Source organism: Prionailurus bengalensis, chromosome B4, assembly GCF_016509475.1.
Source record: "Prionailurus bengalensis isolate Pbe53 chromosome B4, Fcat_Pben_1.1_paternal_pri, whole genome shotgun sequence".
Taxonomy (NCBI): domain Eukaryota; kingdom Metazoa; phylum Chordata; class Mammalia; order Carnivora; family Felidae; genus Prionailurus; species Prionailurus bengalensis.
This window is the reverse complement of record NC_057358.1, coordinates 141,655,374-141,682,618: the sequence shown is the minus strand read 5'-3', so window position 1 is coordinate 141,682,618 and position 27,245 is coordinate 141,655,374. Positions and strand designations below refer to the sequence as shown.

Sequence of the window (27,245 nt, the reverse complement as noted above, 5' to 3'; positions counted from 1 at the left end):
ATTTTTTGAGGAACCTCCATACTGTTTTCCAGAGCGGCTGCACCAGTTTGCATTCCCACCAGCAACACAAAAGAGATCCTCTCTCTCCGCATCCTCGCCGACATCTGTTGTTTCCTGAGCTGTTAATGTTAGCCATTCTGAGGTGTCAGGTGGTATCTCACTGTGGTTTTGATTTGTATTTCCGTGATGATGAGTGATGTTGAGCACCTGTTCATGTGTCTGTTAGCCATCTGGATGTCTTCTTTGGAAAAGTCTACTCATGTCTTTTGCCCGTTTCTTCACTGGATTATTTGTTGTTTGGGTGTTGAGTTTGATAAGTTCTTTATAGATTTTGGATACTAACCCTTTGTCTGATATGTCATTTGCACATATCTTCTCCCATTCCAGCGGTTGCCTTTTAGTTTTGCTGATTGTTTCCTTCTCTGTGCAGAAGCTTTTTATCTTGATGAGGTCCCAATAGTTCATTTTTGCTTTTGTTTCCCTTGCCTGTGGAGACATGTTGAGTAAGAAGTTGCTGTGGGTGAGGTCCAAGAGGTTGTTGCCTGCTTTCTCCTCTAGGATTTTGATGGCTTCCTGTCTCACACTTAGGTCTTTCATCCATTTTGAGTTTATTTTTGTGTATGGTGTAAGAAAGTGGTCCAGGTTCATTCTTCTGCATGTCACTGTCCAGTTTTCCCAGCACCACTTGCTGAAGAGACTGTCTTTATTCCATTGGATATTCTTTCCTGCTTTGTCAAAGACGAGCTGGCCCTATGTTTGTGGGACCAGTTCTGGGTTCCCTATTCTGTTCCGTTGATCTAATGTCTGTTTTTGTGCCAGTACCATACTGTCTTGATGATTACAGTTTTGTAACACAGCTTGAAGCCCAGAATTGTGATGCCTCCAGCTTTGGTTTTCTTTTTCAAGATTGCTTTGGCTATTTGGGGTCTTTTGTGGTTCCATACAAATTTTAGAATTGTTTGTTCTAGCTCTGTGAGGAATGCTGGTGTCATTTTGATAGGAATTACAGTATTTATTTTTGAGAGACCGAGACAGAGCGTGAGTGGGGAGGGGCAGAGAGAGAAGGAGACACAGAATCCTATGCAGGCTCCAGGCTCCGAGCTGTCAGCACAGAGCCCGACGCAGGGCTCGAACTCATGAACCGTGAGATCGTGACCTGAGCCTAAGTCAGACGCTGAGCCGATTGGGCCACCCAGGCACCCCAGCATGATTACTTTTATCAGAAGCCATGAGGCCTGTACAGTGTTGAAGTGGATCTCCTTAACTGTAAGTCAGAGGAGGCAGGAGCCAAGTACATTCACTGTACGTCCCGGATATCTCAAAGGGTGGGACTCCAGGAGTTCCAGAAGGGTGGATCTGAGGTTTAGAAGGACCAACTGCAATGCTGTCAGCCAAGGTATTTGGAAGGTCTACAGATGTGCCAGTTGAGGCCTAATGGTGCTGTACTGCGTGTGACTAATGCCGGGATTGCGGATGCAACGTGCAAGAAAACGCAAGGCCTGCTGAGCAGCATGGATGTCCTAAAGCCTCTGTACAAGGAGACCCCAGGGACTACGAAGTTCAAGAGGGGTTCCCCGGGGTCGGGATAATATTTGCTAACAGAACTTTAGCCACAGAAGCAGCACTGGCGTGTCTAGAAGAGAAAGGTCTGGCCCAGTGAGAAAGCCTACAAACCATGGCTGAGCCGTTTGTATCCAGGAGACAGGGAGGCTGTGTGAGACCCATTTGTGTGAACGGGTTTTCCTGGATGACACTTTGGACAGGTGGAAAGAGCGAGGCAGGAACTTTGTGTGGCCTTGTTGTTTCTCCCCCAGTCCACCAACATTGGTTCACAAACACTATCTTGTTTTTTTAAGTCACGATCTTTTTAAAGTTCTATTTATTTAAGTAATCTCCACACCCAACATGGGGCTGAGACCGGACCGCAGGATCGAGTCGGATGCTGTACCTACTGAGCCAACCAGGTACCCCTGAACACTATCATTTTGTCAGTAGGCCAGTAGTTTAATGCATGTACTGTGGTGAGCAGTGGGAATTCTAGAATTTCTGGTAGGGCCAGATTGTCATTGGTCCAAACCAGAGTTCTCCCTTTTTACCAAACTGGCAGTCATTAGATTCCCAATATCATTTTTCCTTTTCTAGGGCCAGTTGCTCAGGCATCTCTGGTCAGTATTCCAAAATTACCATTTGGGAGAACATCACTTGGGACCATGACAGAGATTTGGCTACTGGTTTTGTTTTGTTTTCATTTCTTTTTTTTTTTTTTAATGTTTATTTATTTTTGAGAGAGAGGGAGAAAGACAGAGAAAGAGAGACGAAGTGTGAGTGGGGTAGGGTCAGACAGAGGGAGACACAGAATCTGAAGCAGGCTCCAGGCTGTGACCTGTCAGCACAGAGCCCAGTGCTGGGCTCAAGCCCACGAATCGCAAGATCGTGACCTGAGCTAAAATTGGGATGCTTAACTGACAGAGCCACCCAGGGGCCTCGTGTTTTTTGTTTTTTATTTTTTTGAAGATTTTATTTTTACGCAATCTTACACCCAATGTGGGGCTCGAACTCACAAACCCTGACACCAAGAGTCGCGCGCTGCTGTGACTTCAGCATTTTTTTAATGATGACTTTTTTTTAAAGTTTATTTATTTTGAGAGAGACAGTGAGAGTGGGGGAGGGGTAGAAAGGGGAGAGAGAGAGAGAGAGAGAGAGAGAGAGAGAGAGAGAGAGAGAGAGAGAGAATCCCAAGCAGGCCCCACGCTGCCAGCGCAGAGCCCGCTGCGGGGCTCGAACCCACGAATTGTGAGACCATGACCTGAGCTGAAACCAAGAGTTGTACACTTAACTGACTGAGCCACCCAGGCGCCCCTTTCCTGGTTGGCTATTTTGTTTACTATTGTCAAATTCTAGAATTATTTCCTCCTTTTTAAAGGAGTTCTGTCATATTTTTCTGAGAAGTCTCAGCCCAGGAAATGAATGGGGCAGGTACCAAGGAGAACAGGGTACGCATCTCCAGAAATCTCCAGAAGAGCCTAGACAAAGGAACAGGTTCAGAGACAGGAAGCTGTTGAGGGTTACTAGAAACTCTCCCCATCTGAAGGGTCTAGTGCTCGCAGCAGATACCGTCCTGACCGGACAGGGGTTCCTCCGAATGGATTACAAGGGAGGACTGTGACGGCTCCTTGGAGCCCCACTGCTGGGGACTGGGACACTGGAAAGCTGGCTGAGGGCCCTGAAAGCACTGATGTCTGTAACAATCGTTTAACCAGCATCCCAGCGCTCTGCAAGAACACAGAAATTAGGCTTTGGTTTTTGCTCAGGGGCCTTCACTTCCCAGAGTTGAAAATCTAGAATTTTAGTGGTTTTGCTTTTAGGTGACTCATCTAGGATACAGGTGAGCCAGTCTGCCAAAACAGCTAAATCTGGCATGGATGTAGTTTCCCGTTCCAGCCTGGTCCTTTTTTTTTGTTTGTTTTTTTTAAGATTTTATTTTTAGGTAATCTCTACACCAACATGGGGCTCGAACTCACAATCCTGAGATCAAGAGTCACTCGCTCCACTAACTGAGCCAGCCAGGCGCCCCTAGCCCGGTCCTTTTAACTACCGGAGGAAGACCTGGTTCAGCCTGTTAGTAAACAAAGTTAAATGTTTCCAGGTGGATTCAACATCTAAAGGAAGACCAGGGGCACCTGGGTGGCTCAGTCAGTTAAATGTCTGACTTTGGCTCAGGCCATGATCTGGTTCACGAGTTCAAGCCCCGCGTTGGGCTCTGTGCTGACAGCTCAGAGCCTGAAGCCAGCTTCGAGTTCTGTGTCTCCCTCTCTCTGCCTCTCTCCCACTCACACTCTATCTCTCAAAAATGAATAAGCATTAAAAAAATTTTTTTAAAGGAAGACCAGAATTTCATTTGAAAACAATTTGCAGTTAATTCTAGTAGCCGTGAACAAGTCACCAGGCTTTTGTGTGCAAGCCTGAATTTTGCTCCCATCAACAGCCTTGGGAAAGGCTCCTATCGTTGTTCTGTAGGTATTTCCAGTGAGTGTTCTAGCATCTTGCCCAACATAAGGGGTTCGTTTCTCTCAATCCCCTTCAGCATGTACCCGTGGGCCCGGCCCTCACCAAAAACCCGTATGGACTTAACTGATGCAAATCGGAGAAACCAGGTTGGTGAGCTTGAGTCACTTAACGTTAAGTTCTTCAACAAGCCTGTGGGGTCCTCAGTCACTTTAGGAAACTCTAACAATGCTTACAAGCCAGCCTTATTCCAGGCAGTGTCAAAAACTTGGGGTCTGGATCCTCAGAAGACTTAACTCCAAAGGTGCACATTTTGACAGTTTTAGGAAAGGAAGGAGTTGGGGAAGCTTGGAGGAAAGGGAAGCTTGCTGAGATAATCAGAATAGGGAAACCGAGTGTGCAGGAGGTGGGACAAGGCGGCTGCCTCTTGTCCTGAAACAGAAGACAGGGCAGTGGAAAAAGGCTCGGAAGCTTTTTTGTCTGTTTGCTTGCCTCAGTTTAGAAATTGTATTTTGCAGGCAGGCAATTTTAGATTCCTGGCAACATTTTGAAGCTTCAAAATTCCAGTCAAAGTAGGCATCCCATTCAGTTGTGTTGTTTTTTATTTAATTTTGAAGTAATCTCTATGCCCAATATGGGACTCGAACCCACGACTCTCGAGATCAAGGATTGCACGCCGTACTGACTGATCCAGCCAGGCCCCTGCCCCCGCTCCCCTGCCCTTTTAATCAGTTTTGACAATTAAAAAAAAAAATTTTTTTTTAACGTTTATCTATCTTTGAGAAGAGAGAGAGCATGAGCAGGGGAGGAGAGAGAAAGAGAGAGACACAGAATCCAAAACAGGCTCCAGGTTCCGAGCTCTCAGCACAGAGCCCCACGTGGGGCTCAGACTCACGGAGTGCGGGGTCATGACCCGAGCGGAAGTCTGACGCCCAACCGACTGAGCCACCTAAGCGCCCCAGTTTTGACAATTTTAGAGCCATGGCTGTCCGGTTTTGAAAAAAGTAAGTCAGGGGAGATCGAAAGTTCCTCACAATGGCCCCTGACGTTCTAAATTACTTTTGGTTCCGTCGGTCTGTTTGGTTAGAACCGCAAGAGAAGTCACCATAGTTTTTAAACATACAACTCGCTGGGGTCCCAGAAAGGGGGGGATGTCCTCAAAGGAGTGTGATGTCTGGGCTCCCACTTCTTGGAGGTTTTCAGAGCAAACATGATGAGGGAGAAGGCAAGCTGACACCCCACAACCCTCCCCCAGGTGGGGTACATGTGACGCTCCTCAGGCACTCCCGCTGCCCAAGGACAAAGGAGAGGACAGAAAACAAATGGTCAAACTGAGAGTCTCCAGAAGTTTACAAATGTCTCAGTAAATTACAAGGAAAAGGCAATCTCATCAATAGTCTCATCTGCAGAAAACTGTGGACTCAGTTTCCTGGAGCCCCAACACTACCCTCCCCTCCATGTGATGTGGGAACAAAGGCAAGAAGGAAACGGTAAATAACATTACATTTATTACCTGCTGCCCGTTGACAAGTGCAGAGTATACCATTTCTCCAGGAACCCCATACTGTCCTAATGTTAATGCCTTACCAGAAGAAAACAACCGTAGCCCGACAATAGGGAGGTCTCCAGTATCTTAGGAGTTCTCTTCGGCACATCAAAGTCCTTCTGGGAAACTCTCTGACGCCTTTACCTCGCCAAGTCCATAGTATATAACCAGTCCAGCCCAGCTCCTCCTGCCCAGGGGTCCTGTCCTCCTGCTTTAATAAAGCCACCTTTTTGCACCAAAGAAGTCTGGGGAATTCCTTCCTAGCCGTGGGCTCCATACCCCCATCAAACAGCTTCCCGAACCTTCTAGTTCTGAGGAGGCTGACCCACGGCCATCACACAGACGCCGAGGGTAACCTGGCACTCACACACCGAGCGCCGAGCAAACTCGCCCTCCAGCTCCAGGGTGGGCGACAAAGCCGGGCGCTCTGGCACCTGCGAACCGGACAGGTTCTCGCCTGTCCGCTCGCCGGCTCCGAGCTAGTTGCCGGGTTTCCTGTCGGGACTCCAGGTCACCGAGCAACGTTAACCTTAAAAATGAAAGTTATTTTGCCAGCAAAAATGGGTTTCTTCGGGAAGAGTGGAGAGTGCAGTCCGGACCAAGCGGGCTACGGCAAACCCCACGCGAGCCCCCAGAGGAACGGGGCTTCGCGGGGGGCGGGGGCTGGGAAGCTGGGCGGGTCTGAGCCAAAGCGCACTGGAGGGAAGCGGGGCGCAGGGCGGGGGGGGTGTCCACGCAGACGCAAACCTGGCGGCGGGCCAGAGTCCCTCCCGCGCGGAGCCCCCAGCGGGGTTCGGGGGACACTCCCGTCCCAGCCTCCCCTCCGGCAGGGCCGAGCCCTCCCCTGGCTCATTTTCACCTTCCCAGCCTGACCCCGCCTCCTTTATTTAGCCCGCGGTGGGCCTCAGTTCCCCCACCTGGGCCGCCGGGCTCCCAGCCGGAAGTGCCCTGCCCGCCGCGACCTCCGGGTCTGCCCCGCCCCTCCCGAGACGCAATTCCGGCGCGCCGGCTCCAGCGCGCTTGCGGGGTCGCTGGGCAGTGACGCCGCGCGGGGGGCGGCGGCGGCGGGAGCTGGAATCGCCGTCGGTTAGCGGGTTGAGCCCCGTGCGGGGACGCTGCCCGCCGCCAGCCCCACGCCCGCTCCGCCCCTCTGGGACGCCGGCAGGGCGTGCGAAGCCGGCCGCGTGCCCTGTGCCCGGCCCTGGCGCAGGCTCTTGGGCTTTGTCACGCTTCCGTGACCCCCCAAAGGTTGAAGGCTGCTGGACGGGAGCGCTGCCGAGCTGCGGGCGGCGGGCCCGCGGAGCGCAGGAGCCTGGGAGTGCAAGTTGTGAGCCTCTGGGTGTGGGTTTAGGGGGCCGCCTGGCGTTCGGCCCCGTCTGAGCCTCTCCCGCGGCTGGGAGGCTTTCCCGCCCCAGGGCCTGGAGCTGCGAGCCCGGGGCCATGGCCAGCGTCCCCCAGCTGTTCGACGACCTGTGCGAGGCCCTCCTGCCCGCGGCGAAGGCCCGTCTGGGCCAGCGCGGCGTGAGCCGCAAGAGGGCCAAGCAGGGCCTCAAGAGGGTGGCCTACAACGCTCTTTTCACAAATCTGTTTCAAGAGGAGACTCACAAGTTGCAGGCCGACCTCTCGAAACTCCCGGTGAAGAACAAGGTCCTCCTGCTGTCCTTCGACCTGAGAGCAGGCGGTCTCGGCCCCGAGGCTGACCGTTTGGAGGAGCTTGTGGAGGAGCTCCAAGCAGCCCCTGGCTGTCCGCTGACGGAAGTGGCGTCTGTTTTGGACCTCCTGGTCCGGCTGGCGGGCAGCGGGCCGCCTCAGGTCCTGCAGCGCAAGCGGGACTACTTCTTTAACAACAAGCATGTTGGGAGAAACGTGCCCTACAGCGGCTACGACTGCTACGACCTGAGTGTGTTTGAGATGGACGTTCAGTCTTTGATCTCCAGAGAGGAGTACTTATGTCAGGACATGGTCCGGAAAGCGCTTCAGGTGATGGAGGCGGCACCAGGCACTGGCCTGCCCACCGTTGGGCTCTTCTCATACGGTGACCCTTGCAGCGACAGGTTTGAGAGAGACACCCGGGTCTCGCTTTTCGGTGCCCTTGTGCACAGCCGCACATACGACATGGATGTCCGGCTGGACCTGCCCCCGATGCCTGACAGCGCAGACCTCTCTGGACTAGCCATTAAGGTAGAGTGTTTGCTGTCCTGCCTCCAGTTCCCAGGGCATTTGGAAATGCCTCTTTTGACCTTCCCTGGGTCATGGTAAAGGTAGGAGAGTTCTCCTGTCCCCGTCACTTGGTGGCTGAGCCGTGGTGAGGCGGGGCTGCTGGAGTGGGCTTCCGCTTCGCGGGCAAGGACACCTCTGCCCACCTGCGGACCCGAGCAGCAGGCTGTGAGTCCTCTGTTAAGAGGTGAGGCGGGAGGTCGGTTCCTCTGTTCTCCAGAGTTGCTAGTTACACTTAGGTTAATTACAAGAAAGTAACCAGTTCAGTCCCTCCTTGTGCCAGCCACGTGGAGGAACAAAATACTGGTTTGTACTACATGTGCAGTATTTTTCACCTACAATGTGGGATATGTCCTACGTTATTAAATAAATCATTGTTGGCCTTTATGTTCTGTGGCTTTCTGTTGCTGGTGGATGTGCTGTCATTACTGTTATTCCCCTGATACAAGAAATTCTCACTATCATGAACATCTTGGCGTGCATACATTTTCTTGTGTCCACTGTGATTTTTTTTCCCTGGGTTCCCCAAAATGGAATTTCCAGATCAGAAGCATTTCATGAAAAATTCTATCGTAAGTTATGTTGACACTTATGTGTCTTATCAAATTGGAAATTGATACTGTTTTTTAAATGTTTACTTATTTTGGGGGCACCTGGGTGGCTCAGTCAGTTAAGCATCCGACTTCAGCTCAGGTCATGATCTCATGGTTCGTGGGTTCGAGCCCCGTGTTGGGCTCTGTGCTGACAGCTCGGAGCCTGGAGCCTGCTTCGGATTCTGTCTCCCTCTCTCTTTGCCCCTCCCCTGCTCATGCTCTGTCTCTCTCCAACGTTTATTTATTTTTGAGAGAGCGCGAATAGGGGAGGAACAGAGGATCCAAAGTGGGCTCCATGCTGTCAGCACAGACAGAGCCTGACGCAGGGCTCAAACTCCAGAACCATGAGACCATGACCTGAGCTAAAGTCAGATTCTTAACCGAATGAGCCACCCTGGCATCCCTGGAAATTGATAATCCGTTTAATTCCTTAAATGATTCAGTGGTAGTGAAAATGTTGTGTAGTACCTACGTGCTTGGGAGAAATAGAGGAAATATTCCACTAGGTATTTCTTGTAATTAGTAACTGGAAGCGTATGGAAAAGTCCTGGAATTCTGATCACACTTGGCTGAAATTTAGACCCAAAGGCATACGTGGTGTTTCCTTCTTCCCTGTGGTCTCCAGGTTCCTCAGAGTGTGGATCAGTCGGAAGATGAAGGGTTCCAGTCAGCATCTAACTTGACTCCTGACTCCCAGTCTGAACCAGGCATGACCCCGGACATCGACCTGTGGGATGCTGTGCTCACCTACGAGGCCAGCAAGCGGAGGTGCTGGGAACAAGTTGGATGGTACGTGTGCTTTTAACCGTGAAATGCACCCCCCCCCCCCCCCGACGTGTGAGCATGGCTTTGTAGCCTGGCTCCAATGGGATTAGGAGCCTGGCAGTTTCAGTCAGGCTACTTTATAGAATTGCCCGGGTCACGGGAGGTGAGAAAGATGCCGAGGGGAAGGACCTGCCGGCCCCACAGAGGTTGCCCTGTGCCAGTGACTTCTCCAATTCAGACAGTCCGTTGGCAGCTGAGTTACGTCCTTACCGTGAGGGCTCCCGGTCAGAGGTGTCAAGGGCAGGCTGGTGGCCTATGTGGTCAGGGTCAGGAAGAGATGCTCCCTAGGCACAGGGTGCCGGTGAGGGGGCGTTCTTCATGTGCACGGGTCTTCACATCTGGGGCTGACGGTGCTGCTGTCTGGCTGATAAGTTCCGGTCACACAGTGCTGCCTTGACTGGGGCCAGCATCTCCGTCCCTGGGTTCGACTGGTCCAGAGGCCTCTGCACTCAGGACCTCTCCTGAGTCCTCCCAGGATGGGGACAGAGGACACACATTTCCCAGTAGTTACTCCTGGAACCTTCTTTTCCCATGTCATCTGCTCGCAGTTCTGTAGTCTGCCAGTTTGGAGAGCAGTGAGGGGAAGAGTCAGGGCTAGCAGGGCATCGAGTGCCTTCTGATGCGGCCCTGAGCTCTGGCAGGGTCTCCCGAGGGTGGCCGCAGGCTTGCGGATGGGCACTTAGGTGCTGGTTGTGCTCAGGCGTGGCTCCTGCTGGGCAGCCACCTGTCCCTCCGCAGGCAGATTCCTCCAGGGATGGCCGTGCTTCCCTCAGCGCCACTGGTGTTAGTGGTCGTGTGGTCTTTCCTGTCCTGTAACCTCCTGTTAGGGCTTCAGGCCTGTCTTGTGCGTGCAGAGCGAGTCTAAATATTGCTGCTAACCCTTCACGTATGTCAAGACTGGGCCAAGAAGCTAGCACTTTCTTTTGCAAACATTTGCTTGGTGGTATCTCATTTATCATACTTTTCTAGGTCACCGTTTAGCAGATCACTCTGTCCACGCCCCTGTTCTGAATGCACTTAATCTCCTTGGTGTCCCCCAAAGGCCGCTGACCACAGTGGTCTTCCCTGTGAGGATGACTGGCCAAGCCCCCAGGACAGGAGTCTGTCGTCTCAGCCCACCATGGGTGGCTTCTCCAGGGAGACCTTCAGGCCACGCTTCAGCTAGCTGTGGGCCCCACATTCACCTGTCCTGGTGGGAACCTGACCCCCCCAAACGCTGACCCCTGACCCCCTGACCTCAAGACCCTGGAGGTCTTCTGATCAAACTCATTTGGTAAATCTCTGGTGCTTGTTTCAGTTTGGATCCTGGGCACCTGCTAGTTTCCTACCCCGAGTTCAGACTAGTGGGCACTAGGGAAGGTGCTATCCCTCCAGAGGCAGAGCTGTCAATCCCCCAACAGCCCTAGGATCGTGACCTCTGTCCCCCCACAGCCTAGGACCGTGACCTCTGTCCCCCCACAGCCCTAGGACCGTGACCTCTGTCCCCCCACAGCCTAGGACCGTGACCTCTGTCCCCCCACAGCCCTAGGACTGTGACCTCTGTCCCCCCACAGCCCTAGGACCGTGACCTCTGTCCCCCCACAGCCTAGGACCGTGACCTCTGTCCCCCCCACAGCCCTAGGACCGTGACCTCTGTCCCCCCACAGCCCTAGGGCCATGACCTGTCCACTGAGACCCCGGAGGACCTCTCCTCTGTGCCTCACCCTGCCACCAGCTCCGGCACCGGGCCGCCTTCCCTGCTGCTGGGCTTCTCTACCATTCCTCTGTGGCCGCCACCCGTTCTGGGCGCAACGGTTTCTTTACGTTAAGGGCTGAGTTCCCTGTGGGGATAGGTTTTCCTTCACGCGCTTTTCTCCCTCGCCTCTGAATTCCCAAAGGGGGCGCATGTGGCCACGGTGGTGCTGGGGTCGGCCCTGGAAGGGTGGGGGCAGAAGCAGCCGGGGGTGTGGGAGACGTGCACACACCTGCCCGGAGGGACTCCCTGGAGGAGCGTTTGGAAGGACTTCGGATCTTGAGAGGTTTTTTCCTTTCTTCGGGCTTTTCTTTCTCCTGGGAGGTGAGGGCTGATGTCCGTGGTCTGGCCACACCCCACCTGCCCATCTGGACGCCTCAGGACTGGCCTCTCTGCTTCCTCCTTCCCCTCCCTCTCGCCTCCACGCAGCTGGTGCTACTGCCGGCACCTCGTTGCTCCGTCTGCCACGCCGGATGGCTGCCCCTGGTGTGGAGCGAGGGCCGGCCCTCCCGTGGAGTCCTCCCATGGAGTCCTCCCGGCCCCCGGCCCCACTCATGCTGACGCCTTTTCTCGCTGCTCCCAGGGCCTCTTGTTCCCTCCCTGGCCCTGGGTTCCGAGTCGGTGCTTCCTTGTTTCTTTTGCAGCGCCGGCCCCTGAGGGCTTGTCCACCTGGCTGCTCCCCGATTCTTGCTGAACGAGGGGAAAATCCGTTTATGGTGCGTTGTCGATTAAAAAGCATTTGTATTTTAACAGCTTCTAAGATGTGTTGTTCCTGACCTTGTATATCCCTCCTGATGGGATCAAAACGTGCTGGTGGTCAGACACGTGGCTGGTATGGGAATGTCCTGTAGCCTGGAGCTCTTCCCCCACAGGAAATGATTTTTGTCTTTGAAGAATAAATGATCCTCTTTCTGAAATGTTTTTGATATGCTAGACCTAAAATTACTTTTTTTTTTTTTTTTTTTTTGCAGAGGAGGAGAAAAGAGCTGGTTAGGTATTAAAAATGAGAAGAGTTGTAAAAGGGTCTTATTCCCTGAGCTCCCTTTATTAAGAAATGACTCTCTCGGTGGGTCTTAAAAACCAGGCTTTCATGCTTTTCAGTAAGGGTTGAGAGTTTTCAAAGGAATACCTAAAAAGCAATACTGGGGTTTTTTTGGCTGCTTCTGAACGATATGGCTGTGCTGTGTAGACACCGTTTGTGAGTTCCTGGCGAAGGACCCTGTGGAGGCAGAGCTGCTGGTGCCCAGAGGCGCCCTCTGCGAGGCCCAATGTACCTGTTATGTCCTGAAAGTTTATGAGACTTGCTCTGAGGAACGGAATAAAGGAAACCTCGATAACACGTTCCGGGGGCCCGCAGGGGGCTCTCGCTGTCTCCAGCTGCTCTGGGCTCTGCACCCTCCCAGGAGGAAGCCTGTGGGAAGCCTGGCCGCACCTCCTGCCGGGAAGATGCTGCCCGGAGTCCCTGACCCGGAGTGGTGGGGACCATGAGCTCCCCCTGCCGGCCGCCCGGCGCGTTCAGCAAGCTCTCTTTCACTCCTTCCCCAGGGCGGGCAAAGTGTACTCGACGTGAAATTTGCCATCTTAAGCATTTTAAGGATACAGTTTTGTACCTGGATCAGGCCACTTAGTGGGGTGTCTTCAGGGTTCCTCCATGCTGTAGCGTCTGTCACAGCGTCCTTTCCAAGTCCGGATGGTCCCCATTTTATGGACAGGCCATGTTTTGTTAATCCATTCATCTGTCCGTGGACACTTGGGGTGTGAACAATGCTGCCGTGAACATTGTGCTTATTCTTAACATGCAGATACCTTGTGACTGTCACCCTGAGGGCCTCCGGGTGCCCCTTGGGCACTGGGCGGGTGGGGGCGTTTAACGCTGCTTCGGTTTCACACCTGGTCCTACTGTTGCGAGCCCCCCTCTCTCCTGCCTTCTGTTCGTGCAGCTAAGGTGCGCGTGTCGCCTCGCCTGCTCAGTGCCCCCTCCTCTGTCTCCCCCACAGCCCCCCCGGCCACAAGGAGGAGCCCTACCTCACCGAGGCGGGAAGGGACACCTTCGACAGGTTCTGCAGGCTCCGCCAAGGGGAGCTACAGGTGCTGGGCGGGGGCCTCCTGCAGGCCCCACAGCCCGTCCTGGTGAAGGAGTGTGAACTGGTGAAAGACGCACTGAATGTCCTGATCGGGGTCGTGTCTACCACGTTCTCCCTCTGCCAGGTAAGGGAGCGCCGGCGCGCCGTGACCGCGCCAACATGGTGTCGACGGCCTGCCGTCCGCCTGGCGCTCTACGGGGTAGAAGCGAGCCCCTGCGGGAAGCAGGCGGCCTCGTGTGCGAACCTTTGGGTGCTGGGGGCGGCTGGAAGCCGGCTCCGTGGCCTGCCCGGAGATCATGGCGACGGTCTTCTCTTTTCAGTCCTAAACAGTGTTTCTTTATTAACATCCTTGTAAAACTGAACAAAAGTGAGACGTTCATTACTATTGGTGAAACCGTAGACGTGTGCCCCCCATTTCCCTGCCTAGCCTTAAGAAGTGTCAAGGGGCCCTCTGAGCCTTCCCTGCGCTCAGGTAGGTGCAGACTCAGCCTCCAGGAGCACCTGCCCGGCAGGAGGGGGCCATGCCGTTCGGAGACGTTGTCGCTGGCTTTACCCAGGGCTCTTGGCAGCTCCTTGCTGGTGGGCAGGGCCTAGGGCATCCTTTTTGCCTCTTGCCGAGCACTTGTAGAGTAAACAGATGTATTTACAAACATCAAGCTTTTTGTACACATTATTCTGCAGACTTACGGTATCCAGCCTTTCTGTATCTCTCTTTTTTTTTTTTTTTTTTAATGTGTATTCATTTACTTAGAGCAGGAGAGCAGGGGTGGGACAGAGAGAGAGGGAGAGAGAGAATCCCAAGCAGGCTCCATGCTGGCAGCACAGAGCCTGACACAGGGCTCAAACTCACTGCGAGGTCATGACCTGAGCCGAAATCAAGAGTCAGACGTTTAACCGACTGAGCCACCCAGACACCCCAGATGTTTCATTGCTAGTATATAGAAGTAACTGGTTTTGTAGACTGCCGCTTTGCTGAATACGTTCATTAGTTCTGATGCGTTTTGCGTGTCAGGGTTGGAGTTCTTTAGGGTTCCCTGTATATGAGATCCCATCATTGGGGTGCCTGGGTGGCTCAGTTGGCTAAGTGTCTGACTTCAGCTCAGGTCATGATCTCACAGTTTGTGGGTTTAAGCCCCGCGACGGGCTCTGTGCTGACAGCTCAGAGCCTGGAGCCTGCTTCGGGTTCTGTATCTCCCTCTCTGTCTGGCCCGCCCCCACTTGCACTCTGTCTCTCTCCCTCTCAAAAAGAAGCAAACACTAAAAAAGAATTTTTTTTTTAATTAAAAGAGTTTTTTTAAAGATCCTATTCTCTGCAAACAGACAACTTCTTCCTTTCCAGCTTGGATACCTTTTATTTCTTTCTCTTGCCTCATTGCTCTGGCTAGGACTTCCAGTGCTATTTTAAACAGAAGTGGTGAAAGCAGGCATCCTTGCCACTCTCCTCGTCCTGGGGGAAAAGACTCGCCATCGTTGAGTGTGCTGTCAGCTGTGGGTTTCTGTACGTGGGCTTTATTGTGTTGAGGAAGTTCCCTATATTTCCCACTTTACTGAGTGTGTTCGTCATGAGAGTGTGTTGGATTTTGTCAAACACTTTTTTTATATCAATTGAGATAATCGTTTTTTTTTTCTTTTAGTGCAGCCTATTGCATTGGTTTTTTTTTGGGTTTTGTTTTGTTTTGTTTTTTTTTTCCCCACTTCACTTCTTTAACGAGTATTTGTTGTTACTTAAGCCATGATTCAGGATCCCAGGGTGGGAGTCACCACGTACACAGGTGCCCCTTCACCACCCTGGGAGGTAGATGGAGGAGAGGTGGGTGGTGCCAGTTCCAGTCTTCCCAGGAAACATGCCTTCTGCCCAGTGATCGTCCTGGGCTGACACCCGGGACAGGGACAGAGAGACTCGTCACCATCTGACCACAGACATCACTTCCGCCAGCAGTCATGAAATCCAGAGAGTTCTGCCCACGGTTCCTGGTCTGGTTCTGGTTGGGGAAAGCAGCTGTCAAAAAGGGCAGTCAGGGGAATGGGGGGGCACCTGGGTGGCTCAGTCGGTTAAGTGTCTGACTCCTGGTTTCAGCTCAGGTCATGATCTCACGGTTCTTGGGTGTGATCCCTGTATCAGGCTCTGTGCTGACAGCACGGAGCCTGCTTGAGATTCTGTCTCCCTCCATTCCCACCCCCCCCCCGCCCCCGATAAATAAACTTAAAAAGGTAGGGGCAGACTGGTAGTTCTTGATCTTGGGTCTTGATGTTTTCTGCCACGGGGCTGACTTCTAAAGACGGCTCTGAAGCAGCTCACAGCTCAGCGTGACCCTCAGCAAAGACCGAATTGATGGATTTTTATAGGTTGAACCACCTATTAATATGGTGCTGGATTTGACTTGTTAGTATTTTATCCAAGATGTTTGCATTTCTGCTCACAAGGGATGTTGGCCTGTAGTCTCCCTCCTCGTACTGTCTTTATCTTTCTTTGGAAGCAGGGTGGTACTGGCTGCCTGGAATTAGGAAGCATTCCCCTCTCTTCAGTGTTCGGAAGAGTTTGAGAATAGTTCGTGTCAGTTCTTTGTTTGGTAGAATCGTCTGGTCCTGGGCTTTTCTGTAGTTGGGAGGGTGGTTTGTTGTCATTGTTTTCTTTAAACCGTGATAAGATACACAGAACATTTACCACCTTAACCTGCTGGGAGGTCCTGGGTTGGTGGGAATGATGCCTCGGCTGGGAGTGCCTGAGGCCTCTACTCGGGTGTGGGCCGCCGGCTTGCGTGTTGCCCTTCCGCTGCCCGCCAGGTGCCAGTGCTGAGGGGGGCTGGCCTCTGTGGCTCTCACTGTCATTGCAGGGCGCAGCTCAGCAGCAACCATCCATCATTTCCTTGGGACACGTCCCTCGGAGTCAGTCATTAGATCGAATGGCAAGCACTGTTTTAAAGCTTCTGCCCCCGAGGACGTTGTTGTGTGGGCCTCTCGGGGAGTGTGGGAGGTCACTCGTGTTCCCACACCCTTGTCCACGGTTGGCTTGACCTCCTGGACACGTCGTCTTTCTCAGTGCGGTCGGCGAGGAAGGATGCTGTTGTGTTTCTGCGTGTGTTCAGTACTCGGGGTGGGACAGAGGGCTGTGCTTTCTGACCGTCTGCTCTTGGCTTTCGCCTCTTACTTTTGGTGTGTTGGTTTGGGGCACCCGGTCCGGGGATGCCGGGCAGCGCTGTGGCTGGGTGCGTGGGTGCAAGGGGACGTGGTGCCCGACCTCAGTAGCCTCTCCTCTGCTCTGCCCTGTCCAGCCAGCTCAGACCTTCATGGTGAGGCGGGGTGTCCACGTGTCGGGAGCGTCCCCCGAGAGCATCAGCAGCCTGCTGTCAGAGGTGGCCGAGTGTGGGACACACTACGCACGCCTGAGCCAGTTCTCCCTGCAGCCTCTACTGGACTCTTCATGCAGCAAGGGCCTCGTGCTCCAGGTACAGGCCTGAGTCTCATGGCTGTCAGACCGTCCTGACAGCTATGACAAACTCTGGGAGAGAGCCTCACAGATTCTGCCCCAGGAGCACTGAGACCAAACCTCGTGCCTCCCTTGGTAATGCCTGAAACCCGGTAGTGACTCTTGAGGAACGGGGTCCCCAGTGATTATGTTTCAGCTCATCTGTCACTTAACTGTGGGCCATGGGCTAGAGGTATGGCCAGCATTTGGGGGGCCTGAGCTGTTTGGGGTGGGTACATGCTGCCTGGTCCCCACCGGTCCTCAAGGAGTCGCCCAGTGACTGACACAAGGTCCTCCCTTCAGGCGAAGTTCTAGGGGCCGGCCGGGCCGCCTCCAGGCCGGGCAGAGCTCCCCGCTGCCCGGGGACAGCAGGCATCCAGACGGAGCAGGGGAGCAGGGCGTCTGGGGAGAACTGAGTGAAGAGCAACAGGGAGGCTGGGCCAAGGAGGCAGAGCGCTGGGGCCCACGGGGGCCGGGCCGCACGGGTTCCTTCACTTGGGGCCCGGCAGCAGTGTTATTGGGTGATGCGATGAGGCTCGGGTTTTAGACGGTGCAGGCTGGGCCCGTGGCAGTAAGAAGGAAACTGACGAAGACCGGAGGGACTGCATGGGGGTTGTGGGACGTGACGGGTCGGTGGACTGACTTTTGTTCAGAGCGTTCCTTGCAGACCTCCTGTGAAGACGGCTGCTGAGCTAGGGCCAGGGCCCAGGGCCCAGAACGCGTGTGCTGCCACCACCCTAGTGGTTTGAGCAGCCAGAAACCCTCTCGAGTTGGCACCTGCGTCCCCGTGGGGTTTCCTGGTGCGGCTGGGGTGTCTGGGCATGACCCATAGGTGCCTGTTCCTTGGAACATGGAGCTGCAGGCTTGGGGGATGGAAGGCAAGCCTTTCCCAGCCCCAGTGCGTCCTTTCACGTTCTGAGCTTCGCGGCCACGTCCAGGGGCCTGGCCGCCCTCCTCCCAGCCTCCTTGCCCAACAGGCCTTCACCAGCGGCCTGAGGAGGTACCTACAGTATTACCGGGCTTGCGTTCTCTCCACTCCACCCACCCTGAGCCTCCTCACCATTGGCTTTCTCTTCAAGAAACTGGGCCGGCAGCTCAGGTGAGCCTCAGCATGGCGGCTGAGCGTGGGGGCAGGTGGGGGACTAGCTTTGTGAACATCCCTCCCGGTCCGTGTCTGGACGGCCCTCGCCCAGATGAATGCGCTGGGTACCGTGTCACCGGGTGCCACGTGCTGTGTATCTGTTGGTGGCTCGCCACGGCAGGCCCTGTCTAGGGCTGGGGCCTCCTGCCTGAAGGGCACACGGGGTTCCTGCGGACCTGGCTCCTGGCACTCGGGGGCCAGCTAGCAAGCACCAGGCAGAGTGTCAGTGGCAGGTGCCATCTGGAGAAGGGAACATAAGGGCCTAGGGGTGCTGAGGGGGAGGTTCGGTGGGAGAGGAAGCCTTCCAGGAAGCAGGGCTGGAGGTGGGGTGCAGTGAGGGAGGCAGGAGTCTGGGGGCACCTGGAGGGTGTCATGTGGAGCACAGACTGCTGCAGGGCAGAGAGGGTGAGGGACCCGGGAGGGGTCCCGCCAGTCATCCAGGCTAGAGAGGTGGCCGCCTGGGCGAGGCAGTGGGGGTGCTGCAGGTGTAGGGGAGGGGTCGTGGAGCCAGGGCAGCTCTGAGTCTCCCCCGGGCCTGGCGAGGAGGTGGAGATGCACGGGGTGTCCAGGGAGGGGTCAGGCAGGAACCCTGAACCTGGGTCCTCGAAGTACAGGTGCTCTTCCAGCTGGAGCATGGAGGCCGGCAGAAGTGGGCCTGGGACACGTTTGCTGAGGTGTCACGGGCCTAGGGGCCCTGTGTGTCTCTTGCCTGGCCTCACTCGGGCCCGTCCGTGTGTCCAGGTACCTGGCCGAGCTCTGTGGTGTGGGCGGCGGGGGACCGAGGGCCGAGTTCCCGACCGTGAGTTGTGCGCTCTTAAATTTTTTTTTTTTTCAACGTTTATTTATTTTTGGGACAGAGAGAGACAGAGCATGAACGGGGGAGGGGCAGAGAGAGGGGGAGACACAGAATCGGAAACAGGCTCCAGGCTCTGAGCCATCAGCCCAGAGCCCGACGCGGGGCTCGAACTCACGGACCGCGAGATCGTGACCTGGCTGAAGTCGGACGCTTAACCGACTGCGCCACCCAGGTGCCCCGAGTTGTGCACTCTTAACTGAGCGGTGGCCCTGTGGGACCCGGGACTGGGGAGGCGGCCGAGGGCAGGCCCCTTGGTGGGGCGTGCGCTGAGCCCCCTCCCCTGCTGTCTCCAGGGGGTGAGGCTGCTGTCCTACCTGTACCAGGAGGCCCTGGACAACTGCAGTAACGAACACTACCCGGTGCTGCTGTCCCTGCTGCAGACCAGCTGCGAGCCCTACACGAGGTGCGGCCCCGCTCTGTCCACGCACCTGTGTGACCGCGGCCTCTCGTCCGGCAGCTGCTGGGTGCGGGGCGGGGGGGGGGGGGGGGGGGGGGGGGGGGGGGGGGGGGGGGGGGGGGGGGGGGGGGGGGGGGGGGGGGGGGGGGCGTTGTGAGGAGGGGACCGCAGCTCGCCGGGCAGACCGCCGCCTCACCACCCCCCGCCCCCCGCCCCGGCAGGTTCATTCACGACTGGGTCTACAGCGGGCTCTTCCGCGATACTTACGGCGAGTTCATGATCCAGGTGAACCACGAGTACCTGGGCTTCAGAGGTAGGCGGCTGCGGGTTGCTGGGCTGGGCCTCTGCCGTCAGGTGGCTCAGGGCCGGTGCCTGACGGTGGCCAGCCGTGTGTCCTGTCTCACATCCAGATAAGTTTTACTGGACCCACGGCTACGTGCTCATTTCCAAAGAGGTGGAGGACTGTGTCCCCGTGTTCCTAAAGCATATCGCACACGACGTGTATGTCTGCGGGAAGACCATCAACCTTCTGAAGCTCTGCTGCCCCCGGGTGAGCCCCCCCCACCCCCTCTTGTGCTCTTGCTCCCCGTCCCCTGAGACCTGGCCGTCTGTCCTTAGTTTGTGGTGACCGCTCTCTCAGTTTCCCCCGAGTGTCACCAGCAGCTCTGTTCAAAGGCAGGAGGGAAAGTCGAGGCATTCAGAGGCTCAGGGGCAGGGGGCTCCTCCCTCTCTGTGCACGGGGGTGGGGGGGTGCCACCCCGGTGGGCAAGGGTTCCCTCTGTCCCTCTGCACAGGGAGCTGCCCCAGGCGGGCCAGGGCTGGGCCACATCCCCAGGGAGCCATGTCCTGGCTGGGAGGGTGGGGAAGAAGGGGTTGCCAGGGTTGCCTCCTCCAAAGGGGAGGCCTGGACAGCAGCTTCCCCATCGTCCGTGGGGCTGAGGCCCTGCGCCAGGGGTGCTGCTGCTGTCTGAGCAGGGAGGCAAGTGGGCTGCCGGTATGGGGCTGGGGAGGGGCCAGGCTCAGCCTGTGGCTAACGGGGCCCCTCCTGCGCTGGGCCAAGAAAAAATGGAGCTGCCCGGACGTGGGGAGGGCCAGGCCTCGGGGGCGGCCAGCAGTGGCGTCTGGGCCGACCGCGGTGTGTGTGTGCCGTGTCCACGGCCCACGCTCCTCCCAGTGAGGGAGGCTGAGGGGATTGCTGTCTTCACAGCTTCCAGAGGGTTGTTCCTGGGAGGCAGGATGGCCTGTGCCGCAGGGCAGCCTTGGCCCGGGCAGAGACCCCCACAGCCCGTCTGTGATGGCCCTGGAGCTGTGCCCCTTGGTCGAAAGAGGTGTTTCTGAGAAAGCGAGCTGTGCCCACGAGTCACCGGAAACAGGAGGAGCCGGCTGTGGGTCTGTGTGTCGCTGGGCTCACCTCAGGTTCTCCCTCTTGGCAGCACTACCTCTGCTGGTCCGACGTCCCTGTCCCTCGGATCTCGGTGATTTTCTCCCCGGAGGAGCTGAAGGAGGTGGAGAGGGACTGTGCCATCTACGTGGGGCGCATGGAGAGGGTGGCGCGCCACAGCTCCATCAGCAAGGAGGAGAAGGTGCCGGCCTTTCCTTGCCCCTCCTTCCCTCTAAGGGCCTTGGGCTGATGGGGAGGGGCGTGGGACATGGTGAGGCTGGCCCTCATGTTCTCTGTCCGGGTAGCGTACCTGCGTGGGGGGTGCACGGGGCAGGGGCTCTGTCCTCTTCTCTGGGACTGGCTGAGCAGTGACTGCAGGACAGCAGGACCCAAGGCTCCTGTACTCGGTGGCCTCTGTGAGCTCCTCCCCTGCTTGGAAGGGGCTGGTGTACTGACCCGAACTTTTGCGTATTTTGTGTACCCGGGGAGGGGTTTGATGGACAGCCCTTTCTGGCCTGGCATCTGGTGGCCACAGGGAGATACGGGAGGGTGGTGGGGTGGGCAGACCTGAGAGAGCAAGTAGAGGGGGAGGGGCTAGAGCTGGAGGAGGGGAGGGAGCTGGCCCTCCTTCCCTGTCGGGGAGCCCTCCGGGGTGGGCGCACACAGGCCTGGGGTCTTGGCCCTGGGTCTCGGCCCTGGGTTGCTCTGAGGGTGCGTAGACTACCTCGCCTTGTTGCTGTGCACGGTGGGGCGCCTTCATAGCTGGAGGGGCCGGCCTGGGTGTGCGCAGCCCCCACCCCCAGGCTGGCCTGGAGGGAGGAGGTAGGGAGTTAGGATGTGGTGTTTACAGATGGCTCTTTTCAGGAATTACGAATGGAAATCGCCAAACAAGAATTGATCGTCCAGGCCCGGGAGGCAGCATCCAGGGTCCTGCGAGCGCTCAGTGGTGCGTGGGGTTCGGGGCCTCCCCCTGCGGTTCTGTCATCCCCCCCGCCTCCCCGCTGCAGGTAACACCGCCTCTCCCATCTCCACTAGACCGGCAGACGTCTGAACGCATGGCCTTGGATGCCCGGAAGCGAGAGCAGTTCCAGCGGCTGAAGGAGCAGTTTGTGAGGGACCAGGAGGTAGTTCGGGGGGCCCGGCGTGGGTGTGGGCCCACGGAGTCTGGCTGTGACCAGCAAGACCGCGTGTGGGTCCTGTGTGCAGAGGCGCCGGGCGGCCAGGCAGGAGGACCCGGACGGCGACTTCGGCTATGCCCGAGAGCTCCGTGACAGGGAGAGGAGGCTGAGGGCCCTGGAGGAGCAGCTGGAGAGGAAGGCGAGGTAGGTGGCCGCCACGGGCTGACCCTCCTGGGGTGGTCTTGTGATGGTCTTCTCTTTCCTTTGAAGATCTCCCAGGTAGGGAGAGCAGGAGTCTGGACGCAGAACGTCCCCCTGAACTGACTGCTTATGTTGCTTTGGCGCCATTAACTTGTCCTGCCCTCCCCTGTGTCCCTGGTGTCTCCCAGTGGCACCTCTGTGGGGCACTGTCACTTGCTGCTTGTCGTCTGTCTCGGGTCCTGACCCGGGATACTGGTGATGGAGCGTGCGTCTGCGTGTGCGCCTGGACCCTGGTGTGTGTGTGTGTGGGTGGGTGGCTGGATATTGTTCTCCTGTTTGTAGCAGAAAGGCCGTGCCCCTGGTCTGGGGCCGCCAGGTGGGAATGAGCCAGCCCAGGTCTGAACCCGGGTGCTTGTGGTGAGAGGGCCCAGATCACCAGGAGCGACGTGGTAGCTTTGGGCTTTGCTGCTGTGTACCTCTCGATTTGTCCCGCGTTCTCTGCATTTGGCACCGGCAGATTGGGAAGGCACCTTTTGTGCAGCTCAGGAAGAGAGGCCTGGCAGCCCAGGCCCCCTGCCTGTCCTTTCGCTTCGGGCCTCGTAGGGCTCATTTCCACCCCCCGGGCCCCCTGCCGGCCTTTTGCTTCCGGCTGCGGCTGCATAGGGCTCATTCTGGCATTTGTTCGGCAGTCATCTGCTGAGCCCTGGCGGGGGCCTGCCCCCCCGGGCTCCCAGTCTTCTGGGCAGAGAGACCTCCCCGGCGAGGCCCCCACGGGGGCCGTGGGGGTGCCGGAGGGAGCAGCTGCTGGCCCGGGAGGGTGCCAGCAGTGCAGACTGCCCTCCGAGGGCCTCTGCCGTGAGCCATCCTAGCCTCCCGGGCACCAGCTGGACAGCACCGGTGACTGTGGCAACATCTCTGGGCGTGGCTTCAGGCAGGCGCTGGTGGACCATTACAGCAAGTTGTCTGCAGAAGCGGCTCGTCGAGAGCAGAAGGCGCTGTGGAAGATCCAGAGGCACAGACTGGCAGGCGCGCGGCTGCGTTTCCTCGTCGAAGATGAGAAGCGCACTCGGGTATCCCTGTGGTTTCCGACGGAGCCCCTCCCCTGGGCTTTGGGGGACTCGGAGCCCCTGAGGTGGCACACAGGCCTGTGTTCTGGGGGAGGGGCGGTAACTCGCATCCGTTGCTCAGAGGTGCCCAGACTGGACCGTGAGCGTCCTGCCCTCAGACGACACAGACGGGGCCGTGGCTCCCTGTAGGCCCAGGCCGCGAGAGAGTGCGGCACGAGCCTCTTCTCGTCTCCGCGCCACGGGGGTGGTGGGCGGTGGGTGAGGGCGCTGAGGCTCGGGGTTGGCTTGAGTGGGCTGGATGCCCACCCTGGTGGTTGAATTTCAGGAGATGCTGAAGGACGCGTGCGAGAAGTCCTTGGAGGCCCCAGCCGTCCTCCCTGGTGCACACTCCCAGGTGAGGGGCTGGGGGCAGGCGTCGGGGGTGCAGCAGGGGGCTCCGTGAGCTGGATGCCCCGGTGTGCGCTGCCCTGGGGGCACAGTGGGTGCTGGGCCTGGCTCATCCCGACACTTCCCCACCTGGTGAGCTCTGGTGCTGCTTGCAGAACTGAGCTCGGGGGACGGAGCCGGATGACTGGAGGGACCAACACCCACTTCTGTTTCAGGCTTTGTCTCCAGGCCCCGAGCACTTAGCCGGAGGCAGCACCTGTGACTCTGGGGACGCAGGGCGGCACGTGGCTGCTTATGATTGCCCGAGCGCCCAGACACCGCGGCTCCCCCGGCCTCTGGTGGTGGCGGTCTGTGGCCCGCAGCCAGAGCGGGTGGACAGGCCGGGGCCATTTTCCGAGGGCCTCGGTATCCAAGACTTCCTGCCCACGGCCCGGGAGGCTGGAGAGGCTGAGCACGCTGGTGTGGCCCCCATCCTGGAGGAGGCGCTGCAGACCATCGGCTCAGACCTGCCTCCCTCTGCTGTGTCTGAAGTGGCGGGCACAGAGCCCTCTGGGCCACAGGAGTATGATTTCAGAACTATCCTGAGGCCGGCTGTGGTCACGTTGGCTTCCCCAGCGTCTCTCCAGACTGTAGGAGGTGGCTCGAGTAATGAGGGGCAGCAGTTGTGGGGGGACAGTCTCATGCAGCTGGAGAACACATGTGTCCCAGATGGGCCAGTGGCTGTGCCTCACTCACACCCCCCTAGACTCAGATCCTCCCAGGAAGGGAGTAGCCAGGCCATGGGGCAGCTCCTTGGGCATGTGCCAGGGGGCAGCATTCCCGCAGGGGGTTATGCTTCTGGGATGGCTCCCTCGCGACCACAGTGGAACGTCCACGGACACGTGTCTGATGCCAGCATCAAGGTGGGAGAGGATGTGTGCGACGTGGCCCCCTCCCGACCACGATGGAACGTCCACGGACACGTGTCTGACGCCAGCATCAAGGTGGGAGAGAATGTGTGCGACGTGGCCCCCTCCCGACCTCGATGGAACGTCCACGGACACGTGTCTGACGCCAGCATCAAGGTGGGAGAGAATGTGTGCGACGTGGCCCCCTCCCGACCTCGATGGAACGTCCACGGACACGTGTCTGACGCCAGCATCAAGGTGGGAGAGAATGTGTGCGACGTGGCCCCCTCCCGACCACGATGGAACGTCCACGGACACGTGTCTGACGCCAGCATCAAGGTGGGAGAGAACGTGTGCGACGTGGCCCCCTCCCGACCACGATGGAACGTCCACGGACACGTGTCTGACGCCAGCATCAAGGTGGGAGAGAATGTGTGCGACGTGGCCCCCTCCCGACCACGATGGAACGTCCACGGACACGTGTCTGACGCCAGCATCAAGGTGGGAGAGAATGTGTGTGACGTGGCCCCCGCCCGACCACGATGGAATGTCCACGGACATGTGTCTCAGTCCCGTGTGGTGCTGGGTGCACTCTCTGGGGAAGACCAGCCCGATATACCCGCGCCCTACCAGAGCCCCACTGACCATGAGTCCCAGTCAGGCCTCAGCCTGGGAGCACAGAGCCCTGTCGGGGGGCATGAGCCACGGCGGCCTGCAGACAGGGCCTCAGATGGTTCGTGTAGTCACGTGGTCAGCTCCGGCAGTGGGGAGGCGAGTGACCAGGCTTCGCTGTCTGCAGTGGCTGCATCTGGGGCTCTGGGAGACAGTATCCCTGAGGAGCCAGGTCAGTGGGGCCCCCACAGCTGTCCTATCATGGGTGGCACCTGTGGGCCCAAGAGGGGTTTGGGGCAAGGAGGAAGGGCAAGAAGTCTGCGGCCCTGGGGACTCGGGGGGAGCCACCTTGTAGGAGGCACTTGACCCTGATACTCCCTCCTGCCCAACTTTTGTTGCTCAGGACCAGGGAGAAGTGGGGACACTGAGGACCTCTCTCCAAGCCACCCTTCAAGCTCACAGGTCAGGGCAGACATGGTTGGGGGTCAGGGGTCAGGGGAGTAAGCCGTGCTGCCTCTACCCGCCCCCACTCCCCCCCAGCCTGGCATGGGCAGTGAGGGCTTTGGCCTTCCGGCATGGGGCAGCATGTTGGGGAAACCCCCTCCCCCTTTCTTTCCTCTTCCGTACAAGAAAGGGGCGGGTTCCTTGAGGCCTGGTCGTTCTAGGAAGGCGTGGCTACCGGGAGCAGCCCTGGCCTTGGTGAGGAGGAGGCTGCGGCCCAGCGCTGGGGCCAGGAGCAGGCCTACCTGACGGGCCTGGCGGAGCAGTACCGCCTGGAGCAATACCCGGACAGCTACGAGGCCATGTGTGAGTGGCCAGCCACGTGGGCAGGTGGGTGGGCGGAAGCCCGGCCGGACTGGCCTGGCGGCTTGACAGCAGCGTGCCGTCCTGCAGCAGAGCCTCCTGTCGCCCACCTGCTACACCACGGGCTTCCGCGGGCCTTCTCCCTCCCCGAGGAACCCCGGGTCCGGTCGGATGCAGATGAGACAGCGGTGGAGCTCAGTGAGCTGCTGCCGCTGCCCGTGCTCATGAAGCACTCCATCACGGCCCCGCTGGCCGCGCAGTGAGTGCCCTCCCTACGGAAAGCCTCGTCCTGCGCCTGAGCCGTGGCCCCGCCCCCATCTGGCCCTGCCCCCACCCCGCCCCTGCCCCTAGGCACCCTGTCCCCAGATGGCCCCGCCCCGCCCCCGACTCTAGGCCCCGCCCTCCCGCCCGCCAGCGTCTCCTTGGTGAACAAGGCTGCGGTGGACTACTACTTCGTGGAGCTCGGCCTGGAGGCGCACTTTGAGGCCCTGCGGCACTTCCTGCTCATGGAGGATGGAGAGTTTGCCCAGTCCCTCAGCGACCTGCTGTTTGAGAAGGTGACCCCCGGGCCAGGGGCGGGTGGGGGTGGGGGTGGGGTGGGGGGGAGGGCAGTGGTGCCGGGACTCCCTCCGGACGCGTGTGCCCTCTCCTGCCTCAGCTGGGGGCGGGGCAGACGCCCGGGGAGCTCCTCAACCCGCTGGTGCTCAACTCGGTGCTGAGCAAGGCCCTGCAGTACAGCCTGCACGGGGACACCCCGTATGCCGCCAACCTCTCCTTTGCCCTCAAGTTCCTGCCCGAGGCGTTTGCCCCCAACGCCCCGGACGTGCTGAACTGCCTGGAGCTCAGGTACAAGGTCAGCAAGGCGTCGCCCAGTGGGCGGGGAGGGGGCTGGGCTGCAGGGGCACGCTGAGCCACCCCCACCCCCCTCGCCCGCAGGTGGACTGGCCCCTCAACATCGTGGTCACCGAGAGCTGCCTGAGCAGGTACAGCGGCATCTTCTCCTTCTTGCTGCAGCTGAAGCTGATGATGTGGACGCTCAAGGACATCTGCTTCCACCTCAAGCGCGCAGGTGAGGCCCGGCCGGAGCCCTCGCCCGCCCCTGGCCCGGGGCCCCGGCTGACCCCTCCGCCCTCCCACAGCCCTGGTGAGCCGCGCGGCCGGCTCCGTGCAGTTCCGCCAGCTGCAGCTCTTCAAGCACGAGATGCAGCACTTCGTGAAGGTCACGCAGGGCTACATCGCCAACCAGATACTGCACGTCACCTGGTGTGAGTTCCGGGCCCGGCTGGCCGGGGTGGGCGACCTTGAGGAGATCCAGCGTGCGCACGCAGAGTACCTGCACAAGGCCGTCTTCAGGTGAGCTGCTCCTGGTGCCTCGGGCCGTGGTGGTGGTAGGGGTCCCCGCCCCCCAGCAGCCACCTGTCTCCCACTGGCTGTCACCCCCCCCCCAGCAGCCGCCTGTCTCCCCAGGGGACTGCCTCCCACTGGCTGCCACCACCCCCCAAAAGCCGCCTGTCTCCCCAGGGGCCTGCTGACCGAGAAGGCTGCACCTGTCATGAATGTCATCCATAGCATCTTCAGCCTGGTCCTCAAGTTCCGCAGCCAGCTCATCTCCCAGCCCTGGGTCCCGGCTGGCGGCCCACGGGGTGCCGAGCACCCCAACTTTGCCCTCATGCAGCAGTCCTACAGCACCTTCAAGTACTACTCCCACTTCCTCTTCAAAGGTGACTGTCCCCTAGGGCCGGGTGGGCTTGGGGGCCGCAGGGCAGGAGCTACGGGGGGGCCTGGCTGAGCCGTTTCCCCTGCTCCCTCCGCCACCAGTGGTGACCAAGCTGGTGAACCGCGGCTACCAGCCCCACCTGGAGGACTTCCTGCTGCGCATCAACTTCAATAGCTACTACCAGGATGCCTGAGGCCACGACACAGGTG

General features: G+C 58.1%; 1 protein-coding gene across 5 annotated transcripts in view; it reads left to right on the top strand.

Moving 5' to 3' along the window:
• Positions 1–6,592: 6,592 nt before the first annotated feature.
• TUBGCP6 (tubulin gamma complex associated protein 6) overlaps positions 6,593–27,245 on the top strand; it is a 30,835-nt gene continuing 10,182 nt past the window's right edge. For 4 of the 5 annotated variants that reach the window (XM_043563042.1, XM_043563041.1, XM_043563040.1 and 1 more), the window contains exons 1-25: positions 6,594–7,732; positions 8,987–9,150; positions 12,916–13,126; positions 16,275–16,448; positions 17,446–17,567; positions 18,351–18,408; positions 18,759–18,868; positions 19,084–19,175; positions 19,273–19,412; positions 20,296–20,445; positions 21,108–21,189; positions 21,279–21,367; positions 21,450–21,565; positions 22,494–22,632; positions 22,955–23,023; positions 23,232–24,747; positions 24,925–24,977; positions 25,181–25,322; positions 25,410–25,578; positions 25,735–25,876; positions 25,978–26,172; positions 26,256–26,388; positions 26,459–26,672; positions 26,841–27,040; positions 27,138–27,242. In XM_043563042.1, the coding sequence (XP_043418977.1) occupies positions 6,992–7,732; positions 8,987–9,150; positions 12,916–13,126; positions 16,275–16,448; positions 17,446–17,567; positions 18,351–18,408; positions 18,759–18,868; positions 19,084–19,175; positions 19,273–19,412; positions 20,296–20,445; positions 21,108–21,189; positions 21,279–21,367; positions 21,450–21,565; positions 22,494–22,632; positions 22,955–23,023; positions 23,232–24,747; positions 24,925–24,977; positions 25,181–25,322; positions 25,410–25,578; positions 25,735–25,876; positions 25,978–26,172; positions 26,256–26,388; positions 26,459–26,672; positions 26,841–27,040; positions 27,138–27,229 (5,313 nt within the window). In that variant the 5' untranslated portion in view covers positions 6,594–6,991 and the 3' untranslated portion in view covers positions 27,230–27,242. Of the gene's footprint in view, positions 7,733–8,986; positions 9,151–12,915; positions 13,127–16,274; positions 16,449–17,445; positions 17,568–18,350; positions 18,409–18,758; positions 18,869–19,083; positions 19,176–19,272; positions 19,413–20,295; positions 20,446–21,107; positions 21,190–21,278; positions 21,368–21,449; positions 21,566–22,493; positions 22,633–22,954; positions 23,024–23,231; positions 24,748–24,924; positions 24,978–25,180; positions 25,323–25,409; positions 25,579–25,734; positions 25,877–25,977; positions 26,173–26,255; positions 26,389–26,458; positions 26,673–26,840; positions 27,041–27,137; positions 27,243–27,245 lie in introns of those variants that run through there. The other variant, XR_006294574.1, reaches the window with a different exon arrangement.